Genomic DNA, 12,382 nt, shown 5'->3' with positions numbered 1-12,382 from the left:
AAACATATATTACAAATCCAGTACTTGTATACATACTACACCACAACTTCGACCATAGTAGGTACCACTATGACTGATAAGAAATGACCAGGAAATCAGAACCATGCACTGTGCTATGAAAGAAGAGGCTTATACAAGTAGAGTCATTTTGCATCAATTCTTATGTTTGATTACTTATCACCTGACAAAAACCACAATCATTCCAATGGCTTTTCCTTTGGGATACAACATAAAAACAAATGGCTAGACAATAAGTGTGACATTTTTCTACTGTGTGACAAAGATAACACAAAAAAAATCACAAAATAATTCCTAAGAAAAAAAACTTTTTAACCAACCTAACAATTTGAAAAAAATCTATGGTTAAAAACAAATCTATTTAAGAGGAAAAAATGTAAGTTAAAGCCAGGCATACTCTAAAGTTTCTAATTTATGATGTCTGTTTTAGCATTTCTGCGAAACCAAAACACCTGTGTTTCAGAAATGAATATCCATCATACATAAAGCAAAAATGAACAACCCACAACCTCCCCATTCATTGCAAAATGTCTGTTGTACTGTGCTGTTTATGAAATCATTTTAGAATGATTAAGTATTTAATCATTCAGTCATTAAATATGAGGAAATGAGGAGAACAGGAAGGGAAACAGAGGGAAGCTCCATGGAGAAATCCCAGCTTTCACACAGCCACATCTTCTATGGCTCTGGTAAGATGTGGGTTCTCCAATCCCTTTCATCTAAAGTAACCCTTTAAAAGTTGAAATTTGGGGGCTCCCCTGGTGGCGCAGTGGTTGACAGTCCGCCTGCCAATGCAGGGGACACGGGTTCATGCCCCGGTCTGGGAAGACCCCACATGCCGCAGAGCGGCTGGGCTTGTGAGCCATGGCCGCTGGGCCTGTGCGTCCGGAGCCTGTGCTCCGCAACGGGAGAGGCCACAACAGTGAGAGGCCCGCGTACCACAAAAAATAAAAAAAATTTTTTTTAATTTAAAAAAATAAAAGTTGAAATTTGGCAAGTAGACACATTAAAAAGGGAACAGAAAACTCATACAACGCCTACCAGGAGTCAGGCTTTCTGTAGATTCTTTGTATATATTATTTCACTGAATTTTCACAATAACCCTCTAAATCAAATTAAGTTTCTCCCAGATATTATTCTTTTATTGTTGAGATGGCAGTCTCGCCTATTAGAAGTAACAGGGGAATCAGACAGATCTGGGCAGAGCCGTGTGACTCTGAGCAAGTCATTTAACCTCTCAGAGCCTCCTCTATAAAAGTGCAACAACAATAACCACCTAGAAAGGGTCTTTTTTGGTTTTTTTGAAGATTAAGTAAGAAAACTATAGCTAAATACTCACTCCCTGTAATATAACACCCAACAGAGAGCAACAAAAACTAGTTCCACTTGGCCTGAAACCAAGCTGAGATATTAAGTAACTTGCTCAGTCACACTAAGTACTAAGTAGCAGACCTCAGATTTTTATGCCAGTTTGTTTGAATCCAAAGCCCATGTGTTACAAGGGGACACAGAAAGATGAAAACTGGGGCAATTTTTAACTAAACACCTCACAGAAATTTGAACATAAGTGGTGTAACATCATAAGGCATAAAAAATAAAAGTGCTAAAATTTATGAAAGCATTTGAAATATGAAATGTACAAAAGGCATTATCTTTGAATACTCATACCCTAGGGAATTTTTTTCTTCCTTCTACTCTCCTACATTTTTCAAATTTTCTCTACTTAAGCACTAATAATTTCATAGCAGAAAGAAAAAGACATTTTCCTCTTTTACAAGTAGGGATGGTATCTGTTGCATCAGACTGCCATTCAAGAGAGCTGTGTCCATCCAAGCCACAATACTGAAACAACCAATCTGGATGGGAAAGGCTGTTTGTTTAAGTAGGCTTCCATCTAGTGAAGAATGGAATCTATTGACACAGGTGAGAACTATATGACAGGACTGGGACAACTCACTGGCAAAGTCAGTTTTCTCAAAGGAATATTCCAATTGTTCAATATACTTCAAAATGTCCCACCTCCACTTTCCTATTTACCATGACTTTTAATGCTCAGAAATATATTATGGTCAAACCCATTTTTAATACTGACAAAAGAAGAAACTGACCAAGGTCTTCTGTGTGCCTACCAGAGCTAGCATATCTTTCTTTGCTATACAGAGACTTGCAAATTTATACTAAATTTGATCACATACAGAATTTTTTTTGCTTTCTTCCTTAATATACACTAATACATTAATACTGGGGGAAAATAAATATGCATAGTGTAGGGCAAGGAGTATTTAAAATTTATATTATTTGGGCAAACTCTGGTACCAAACTAATAGTTTTTTGTATATATATTTGATAACTTCGTTTTATGGAAAATACTTATGACATTTATGGAAGCTAACAGATTAAAGGGACAGATTAAAGGGACAGATTTTAACAGATTAAAAAATAATCAAATAAACCAAAAAGTAATCTCATTTTACCTAATGCTTTCATTTTTACTTTCTCTTTCACATATATTAAAGTTATATTTCATGAAGTTTTATAACATAATTGAAGCTTTTATACATAATTTTCGGATAACATAGTGTTTTGATTGTTTTGTAAATTAAGAATTTTATGAAAATTGTTTCATGACCTTTTCCTGTTTTGGAGGTAAGAGAAAGGAAAAGGAAAGGAAGAGAAAACTCAAATAAAATAAATTATTTCTACACTGTAGCAAACAAAAAAATGTATACTTGAAATCCTTCGATTGGTAATCATATGTGTCATTTATCAAGATATTAGAAATAATGATGTGTCATACAGTGCAGAACCCAACACTTCTTTGTTGCTACGGATTAAGTAAAAATCAGTAAAGTGCCTGGTCCTGATTTCAAAATTGCACGCCTATAACCCACCCTCATAGAGAAGGACTAGCCCAGCTCTGAGAGGAAGAAAGTCAACCTCTCCCTTCTCTGCCCTTAAGGAAAATAAGCCAGGATGTCATGACAACCTCTGTTCCAAACAGCCCTCCACGGTGCCATCCTGCAGAAATCTAGGGTTCAGTACAGCTGCTGTGCCGGATGCAGATAAAATACAGACCTCTTCACTACAAAAGAAAAAAACATAAACAAGTTAACATTTTCAGGGAATCTAACTTTGGAAAATGTTAAATATCAAAGTGATTACAAGGGTGACAATTTAAATTTAAAGTTAGACTCTACTAAATATTAATATCACAGGATTACCTCCTAAACCTAGAATAGAAAACAGAAGTGATGTTGTTAAAATGGAAAGGATAAGAATTCTTTCTTATTTAAAAATTGTACAAGATAAAGATATTAAAAAAAGATATTAAAGATATTTTAAAAAGATATAAAAACATATTAATGACAACTGATTCCTTTATTTTCTTTGTTTGTTTTTTATTTTTTTATTTTTCCATGGAAAGGCATTTTATTTTAAATACAGCAGTGTGATTCCTTTAAAATATGGTAAAGCTGATAAAGAGTGGAATGTTTCAAAATAAAGGTAGTAATAAACTATATTGCTGAATCCAGCAATAACCCATCAAACTGTATTAAAATACTCTTTAAATGTATATTGAATTTTATTAAAATTATTCTAAAAGCACAACTATGTAAATATCAATATTGTTATAGCTTAATTCAAACTTAATAATAAAAAGATATCTGAAACAAATAAAATACAAAATAAACTAAACAGAGCTTATGCTACATCATTATATGTATGATAAAAACTGATTTTCAAAAGAATTCTTTGAAACTCTTGATTACATACCACCCAGCTTGAAAACCAAAAAATTAAACAATCAACATAATTATTGAATGAGATCACCCAAAGCTAATGAGAAAAGTAGCAGCCTAGGGACAAAATGCTGGAAACAAAGAGTAAATGGACCAGAAGAAAGGATATAAAAGAAATGGTCTGTAAGAGGCCAGGCTTACAATGTTTAAGTGGGCACTGAGAACGTCAGAAAAAGTAACAGGGAGCCACAGAAGGCGCCAAATCAAGGAGCTACAAGAGCAGGTGTGCATTTCAAGGTATGCGTTTCAGGGAACTGAATTCAGTAATAGTAAGTAGGATGGGTTAGAACAGAAAAAACTAGTAAAGACAGGATTTAAAGACAATGATATTTTGAGGTCTAGAGGGAAAAGAGAAGTTTGTATCAGGTGAATGCAAACTTCTAAGTAAATTAATTGAACTCATTTCTATAGACTCCTGCAACTGTGCTTTATCTCCAGCCACTGATCTACACCTCTGGCCTTCTCCACATGCTAGTCTTTTCACCTTGAAAACCCTCCCTATGCCTTTTTCTTCATTGATATAACTCATGCTCATCTCCCAAGATTCAGTTCAAGCTTCAGTTACTTCCTTCACCCTTTCTTCTAATCCTAATTCTAACCTCCAGCCTTCTGAGATCCTAAAGCATCCTAGGATGTCTCTATCATAAAATATATTATACTTGTCATAACTCTCCAGGAGAATGTGAATCTGATGGCAAGAACTAGGTCTTTTAAAACCATATCCCTAAGACCGGAGAGCGCATGACACGAAATCCATGAATAAGCAAGCAATAAGCAATAACCTACTGGGGAGTAAGGCAGGATAAGCATAACAAAGTCAGTAGTTTAACAAAAGTAGAACAGCTACTATGGGAATACAGCAGTTCAAGGGTCTGCAAAGGAAAAGAAAGGGTCCTCAGAAGACGAAACAGCATGGCTCTGTAACATCCTCATTTACTACAGTCTAATCATTTTTTCTCCAACAAAAATGATCACCACCACCACCAGAGAGTTATCCATGTAATAGCTGGCAGTAAGAATTATCCAGCACAAAGTGGAAAAAGAAGACAGCAGAAGGTCACACAGTTTCTAGATGACATCCAATACAAACTTCTGAACGAGTGGGAAGTAGGGTTCAAGGATGGCAGATAGCAAGTCAAGTCAGAACCTATGTAAGGAGCTGGGAAAACTCTTGGGTAGGATAAGGGTCAAGACAAAGTAGGTGTAAATGAGCAAATGGGATGGGTGGGAAAATATTAAGTTGTGATCCAAGAGGGAAACTTTATGGTTTCAAATTTTTAAAGAGAAGCAGTTTCAAGTGACAGTGAGGTCCAAAATAAGGCTGAAAGTCACGTGGGGACAGAGGATTTGAGAATGAGAAAGTACAATGCCAGGCTGTTAGAAGGGAGATAACCTTGTTTAACTGGAGGAGATGGGCCAAGCAGTAATGAACAAGGCAGAAGAAAGTTTTGGAGGTAGAAAATTCTGAACTGTGGAATGGCATGGACGTTAAGGAGGAGAGGCTGTCCAAATGAAAGGGAGGAGAAAAGTGGATTGAGAACTAAGAGTACGCAAGTCCCTTCTTAACTGGGTAGAGTTAGAAAGGATGATTTGTGGGCTTCCCTGGTGGTGCAGTGGTTGAGAGTCCACCTGCCGATGCAGGGGACACGGGTTCATGCCCTGGTCTGGGAGGATCCCACATGCTGCGGAGCGGCTGGGCCCGTGAGCCATGGCCGCTGAGCCTGCGCGTCCGGAGCCTGTGCTCCGCAACGGGAGAGGCCACAACAGTGAGAGGCCCGTGTACCGCAAAAAAAAAAAAAAAAAAAAGAAAGAAAGGATGACTTGTTGGCAGGAGAAAGTTAAGTTACAGTTAGTAAAAGAAGGCAGAAAGAGTTTACAATGAATTTTAAAGACACATGGCAAGTTCAGTTACAATAGATCAAGGGTTCCAAAATCCCAGAGGAAGGAGTTAGCGGAGTCACATACTGGAGTAAAGTAGGCCTAGAGTTAATACTTGCTATGTGCCAGTATTATATTCTCATTTAATCCCTCAATAACCTTAACTGATAGGCAGTTATCATCTCCACTTCAGTGTACAAACTGGGGCTCACAGGAGTAGAGTAACTTTCCCAAAGTTTCACATTAATTAAGTAGCAAAAATGGCGTATGAACCTCGGTGTGATATACTCTAAAAAAGCCCATCCTCCTGGACCACTCCACTATTCTTCTTTTCCCTGTATCTGCATAAAGCTCTCCCCCTTTCAGATGACAATCTGTAACTTACAGCATCTAGAAAATCAAGTTGTTTTCATTTACCAGATGCTAGTTGATTCACTGTAGCCCACTACAGCATGACAGCCTAATGCTTTGGCATGTGATTTTATTTCTTGTCTGATTTCTGCCCACCACGCATCTCGAGTTTCTGGTTCATCTGAAAAATAAATTTTAAATCAGTTCAATACTCAATATAGCACATTGTCTATCTGAACAAGAAATGTTTAAAATAAGCATACTCTGGAAGGCAAAGAAGTACTATTCTACAACAGTTTTTAAAACTTCACATCTTTAAAATGCTACTTCTCAAAAAGCTTATTAACATTTTAATTTAATGCTACTTCTCAAAAAGTTTAACATTTTAAACTCGATTGCTAGAAGATAAACCACCTAGTTCTATTTGCTTTATTACTTTAAGGGACATCTATAGGGATGTATTTTATTAGATACAACTTGAAAGGTAGACCCAGAGTTTCCAGATTCCAATCTTAACCTAAAAGGACATCCTATGTCTCACCTCACTGAGTGGATACCTTATGAGTCATATCCATAACTTTAACTTAAATTCTGATTTCATTTCCTGGTACCTATTTTTTATAATGCGCTATATTCTGGGTTCTTTCCAAGACAAAGATTTGTCAATGTTAAAAAGCAGAAAGCCATCTGTAGCCATTCTTCTAAAGAGATATGGGTCCTGAAGCAAAGTGGCAAGAAATAAAGGGACTGGACAATGCAAAATAAGGAAAGCAAATACATTTAAAAGATTAATACAAAGAATCTGGTTAATGTATATAAGGACAAATTTCAGATAGAACACTGTAACTCCATAAATGGCTCTGTCATTAAGAAAATGCTTTAGAATCACAGAATTGCATTTTATTACCATAGAGGAGTCCAATATTGCTTGTAATGGAGCATTATAGATGGAGCATCTGTCACACATACTTCCTAATCACTTGCATTTAGCTGCAAACTACTGGTGAACAGCAGCTGCATATATAGCAACTTTTTAAGTGCAAAGATGTTAAAAACAGAAACGGTCTATAATCAGCATATCCTAATTTGTTTCTTTTTGTGGCAATTCCGTTTGGGAACAATTTGGAATAGAAAAAAACAACTCTAAATAATATGCTAAGTTCTTACTGTAAATTTTCCACATAAAAGGCACTAATAAGACTGAAAAATCAAACAATCCAAAAGCCTTCTTTTTTGAATTTCAGTACTTATGCAGTTTTCAAATACGTTTTTCAAAATAAGTAGAATAAGTAGAATCATACTCACTAGTGAAATACTGAAGACAGCAAAGTAAAGAAAGGTTAAAAGCCTTGGTATAGCTCACATTCCTATGATCACCTCCACAGGGAGGAGATCAGCAAAGGGGAGAAATGAGGAGATAAAAGCCAGAACTACAAATGATGCCAGCCAGTTCTTGATTTAAAGTTTTGGATCCAATACAGAGCTACCCTAAAACTTTCTTTCAGAAGAAAAGAAAGAAAGGCAAACTCCAGGAAACTCAGGAAAAGATCAGAGTACAAGATAAAGAAGGAAAAGAAACAGAAAATACTACAATATGGTGTTAGCAATCAATATTATGAATTAAGGAATGTGTGAGACAATTAGGTAGCCCTATTTTGCACATACGCTACTATGTTAAAGAACTTCTTCATATTCCTAACTGACATGTAGACGTCAACAGCACAAATACACTTTCAAATCTATTCTTTTTAGGACATACATGTTTTCAGACCAATTCGGATATCTATTTAACATCATCCTTTCCTAATAGGGAAATTTTATATCATAAGATGATATATATTCAAGTAGCTGATCAATCTATCAAAGTACTTATGATTCTTTGAAAATAGATATCACAAATAAGAGAAATATATTTCAGTTTAGAAAATAATTATTTTCCTGAAAAACTATGTAAAATGAAAAGTCTAACTTTTCTAAAATTTAATAGTAGAACATGCTATTTACTTTTTAAATCATTCCGGTAGTTTACAATATTACTTGCTAAACCAAATAATCATATACTACGTTTTTAGATTTCTCACATTAGGTTTGCCTACATCTTGCTGCAAGTAATACATGGTAGCTTTTCTGTTTTAAAAATGAATTTTACAGGAAGTAATCCACAATATTGTTGTTTAAATTAATGAAAAATGGAGGAAGTTACTTATTTTAAGTTCAAGATCTATTTATTTAGAAAGGCCAGCAAGCCTAAATGGAAAAATATGTAATAATAATTACTATGAGATACATGTAAGCACACAGAATACAAAGGTTTTTTACATCAAACTTACCTTGGTATAATACATAAAATAATCAGATAATTAAACCAAACACTATGAAAGAATAAGTGGCTGATTTAAAAAAAAAAAAAAAAACAAGAAAAAATGCTGAATGCAGTGCAAGTACAGCATTCATTCTCTTCTGACAAGTTCACAAGCAGCCTTTATTTTGACACATGAGCCACACAATTACACATGGGGATGCCACTGTTGTACTTAATAAAGTATTTACAAGCTTAATAAAAGCTAAAGAGTTACATAACAGGGGGGCTAAGGAAGCAAATGGCATATGTCCACACTCCAAAGAATTTCTTAAATTTGGTTTTTGGCTAAAGCAAAAGCTCAAAGAACGAAGGGTTTTGCAAAGCAGATTCAGCAGACAAGAGCCAGAAACAGTGGATGTTTTGGCGCATGCTTGGATCAGGTGACAGTACAGACTGAAAACTATGGCAGCTCACTGAAATGGTTACAGAAAGTAATGGCCCTAGATTCTAGGTGAAAGCAAGGCAAGCATACAGTAGGGAGCACTTAATCACAAACTAGTAAATGGATTAACAATAACAATAATTACCTACAACTGTAAGCAAGAAGTCAAAGGAACTTTTTGGCTATTGAATTTAGGGGTTAATTAAGATAAAATTAGGATAAATCAATTTATTTAATATTACAGAAAAATTAAATTTATCTTCAAAGCCTAGTTTATACTTAATGCCAGAGATGAGCCAGAGAAAAGTCAAGTAGTAATCATAACTCAGCCTAACTTACTACCACTGAAAATTGAGAAATATCATAGTATTTAATCTCTATTAATGGAATTTTTAAAGCTTAGAAACAGCTAATTACATTTCTTACAGGAAACACACTAGTGAATTTGAAGTGTTTTATTCACCCTACAAAAGTAAAAACTAAGGATTTACCATACTTATATAAAAGGCAAAACAAAGAGTCTGGCTTAAAAATTTACTGGCAACTATACATGCCATATATGAAACTGGATACAATTTGGTCACTTGAAGGATATACAGCTGAGATGCGAGGGTTGCAAATAAACATTTCAGAGATGTCAAGAAAAAAATATTTTCACTTTAAATACCATGCTCCTCCCAATAATCTATAGAATTATTTATAATTATAAAAAGATTATCACTTTAGGAGATATTAAAAGTTATTTATTTATACAAACTATATTTCATACTATTCTGTTTTTCTTCTAAGGGTCAAAACTCTTCATTGTTAATATCACAAATCTTTTACTATATCCTTTTAATTGTAGGCATGAACTGAGCTCTATCTAGATCAATACCTCACTGATGCCTTTTTTAGGGGTAATGTTGTCTTCACGCCTGGGTTGACACCACAGTCAATTCATTTTACTACTGTTACTTGTCTAGAGCATGGCCATAGCTTGATATCTTGCCATCGTTTTAGCATTTTATCTTGTTTTTGAAGTAAGGTGACACTGGTAAAGAATCCTAAAATGACAGTAATAGTTTACACCTCAAAAAGTAAAGAAGTGAACAACTCAACATAACATGCTTTTATAAAACTGAATCCCTTTGAGATTTTAGGCAATTACACACTTGCAACTAAGAAATGCTGACTACCTAAAGTGTTCAATTTAGTTCTATTTTTATATAGCTCTCGAAGAGAATAACTCTGTCCTTGGGAATCCTTTAATCTAGTCGAAAGAAAAACAGAAAATGGATAGTTATTCAATCTAATTTTTAAATAAGCAAGAGAAGATGAAGTGTTAGGTAGGATTTTCAGTACAATGATAGTGTATCTTTTTTTTTTTTTTTTTTTTTTTTGCGGTATGCAGGCCTCTCACTGCTGTGGCCTCTCCTGTTGCGGAGCACAGGCTCCGGACGTGCAGGCTCAGCGGCCATGGCTCACGGGCCCAGCCGCTCCGATCCTCCCAGACCGGGGCACAAACCCGTGTCCCCTGCATCGGCAGGCGGACTCTCAACCACTGTGCCACCAGGGAAGCCCATGAGAGTGTATCTTGTTAATGGACGGCACAAAAAGTTACATTCTCAAATACCTGAAATTAATATTCCAACCCAAAACAACCTTTTGAAGAAGATATATTTCCCCTAATGAAACAGAAATTAGAGAGTTCAGGTTCAAGGGAGTATACAACCTTAAACTGGGTGGTGATTCAATACAGACTAAAAAGAAGAGTCTCACTATAGAAGAAGTGATGTGCAAAGTCATAGCAAACTTCAAGACATAGTAATTTATAATGTTACGATGGTGGCTGGGATACAATCCATGTTGGATCAAACTGGAGTCTTTACTATTTGTAAAAAAAAAGTCAAATATGTAATCTACTCCTTGATTGTGAAATTTCACTCTTTATATATAATGTAACTGGCGACCAGTTACATTATTTTACACAGAGAGAGAATGATATATTACATTTACATGTTACATTAAAATAATGTAACGGAATATCCAGTTACACTTTACATATACATATATATGAAAAGAGTGAAATTTCACACTTAAGGAGATTACCCATCTGACTTTTTTTTAACAGATAGTAAAGAATGAAAAGTAATGAATATCATTACATTATGTATAGAGAGAAAATTATCTATTACAGTTATATGTCACATTATAAAGAAAAGCTCACATATCGCGCATGCTATATTTATGCCTTCTTGAACTCTATATATCTATTTCCTGAAAATCTTATTAAAATACTGAAAACCAAAATCTGCTTAACTACTTTAGGCTTAGTTTGCACAGCTGCTCATGAGTGTCTCTCAGACGCAGAAAAATAATAATTGCTGAGATCATCAGCAGAATTCAAGTTCCAAGAAAGCCCATCTCCATTTAACGAACACACACACACAAACACAGTAAAATAGTATAAGAAAAAGCCTAGACCAGGTATGTAAAAAGGATGAGGATTTACACTGCATGAACACTGGTGTTCCCAATCCCCAGCATTGTGCTCAAGACATGGTGGGCACTCCACAAACAACCACTGAAGAAAAATTTGCATGATCAGACTGATATGTATATTCTATAAATATTTCCTTATATGTCAGCTGACTCGTATTTTGTTAAAATTAAATATTTTTGAAGCAGTAACTATACATTTCTTAGGTTTTAACTATTAATTTTTGCCCCCAAAATAAAGTGAAATTTCTAAACTACAGTTCTAAAAACTAACAAAAAAGAGTAATATATTCTAAATTCAAACCACTAATCTAGAGCTTGCATTATCACTAGCCAAAGTTCACTTACTATAAGATTGAGAAAATCTTCAGTCTAATATGTCTTAAAATCTACAATCTGTCTAAAACTTAAAAAAAAAAACTTTTTAGAATATTCTCAGAAACAAAAGAAAAGTTACCTAGTTTCAAACACCTTGTTTTACTAACTCAGGACTTAAAAACACTCTTAAAAATATTGTCTAAGTTTAAAAGCTATTTCAAACTAGTACTTTTCAAACCACATTATATAACTACTTTATATTTCCTCTTGTCACTTCCTGAAAAAATTACCTAAGCTGACATGCATCCTACACAAGAAAGAATAACAAATTTTCCTCAACTCACTGAGACTATTACTAATTAAGAAACATATATGTGTGAGCTATTCAGAAATACCTTTAGTGGTAAACTCAGAAGAAAAAAAAAAAAGATCATAGCCATCTGAGAAACAATAAGCTCGGGCTATGAAAATTTACTCTTAAAAGTTTACAACTGGGGCCTCCCTGGTGGCGCAGTGGTTGAGAGTCCGCCTGCCGATGCAGGGGATACGGGTTCGTGCCCCGGTCTGGGAGGATCCCATATGCCGCGGAGCGGCTGGGCCCGTGAGCCATGGCCGCTGAGCCTGTGCGTCCGGAGCCTGTGCTCCGCAACGGGAGAGGCCACAACAGTGAGAGGCCCGCGTACAGCAAAAAAAAAAAAAAAAAAAAAAAAAAAAAAAAAAAAAAAGTTTACAACTGAACTTTCAAATAGACTTGAGTTTCCACATGCCCCCTGGGATGTCAGACTTGTAGAC

General features: G+C 35.2%; 1 protein-coding gene across 3 annotated transcripts in view; it reads right to left on the bottom strand.

Annotated features, from left to right (window-relative positions):
• C2CD5 (C2 calcium dependent domain containing 5) overlaps nucleotides 1–12,382 on the bottom strand; it is an 85,237-nt gene that overhangs the window by 30,348 nt on the left and 42,507 nt on the right. For all 3 annotated transcript variants that reach the window (XM_082634579.1, XM_082634580.1, XM_082634581.1), the window contains exons 11-12: nucleotides 6,114–6,228; nucleotides 3,005–3,100 (exon numbers count right to left, since the gene is read on the bottom strand). In XM_082634579.1, the coding sequence (XP_082490705.1) occupies nucleotides 3,005–3,100; nucleotides 6,114–6,228 (211 nt within the window). The remainder of the gene's footprint in view (nucleotides 1–3,004; nucleotides 3,101–6,113; nucleotides 6,229–12,382) is intronic.

This window comes from Mesoplodon mirus, assembly GCF_964341445.2.
Source record: "Mesoplodon mirus genome assembly, chromosome: 11".
Classification (NCBI taxonomy): domain Eukaryota; kingdom Metazoa; phylum Chordata; class Mammalia; order Artiodactyla; family Ziphiidae; genus Mesoplodon; species Mesoplodon mirus.
This window is presented reverse-complemented; position numbering and strand designations above follow the sequence as displayed.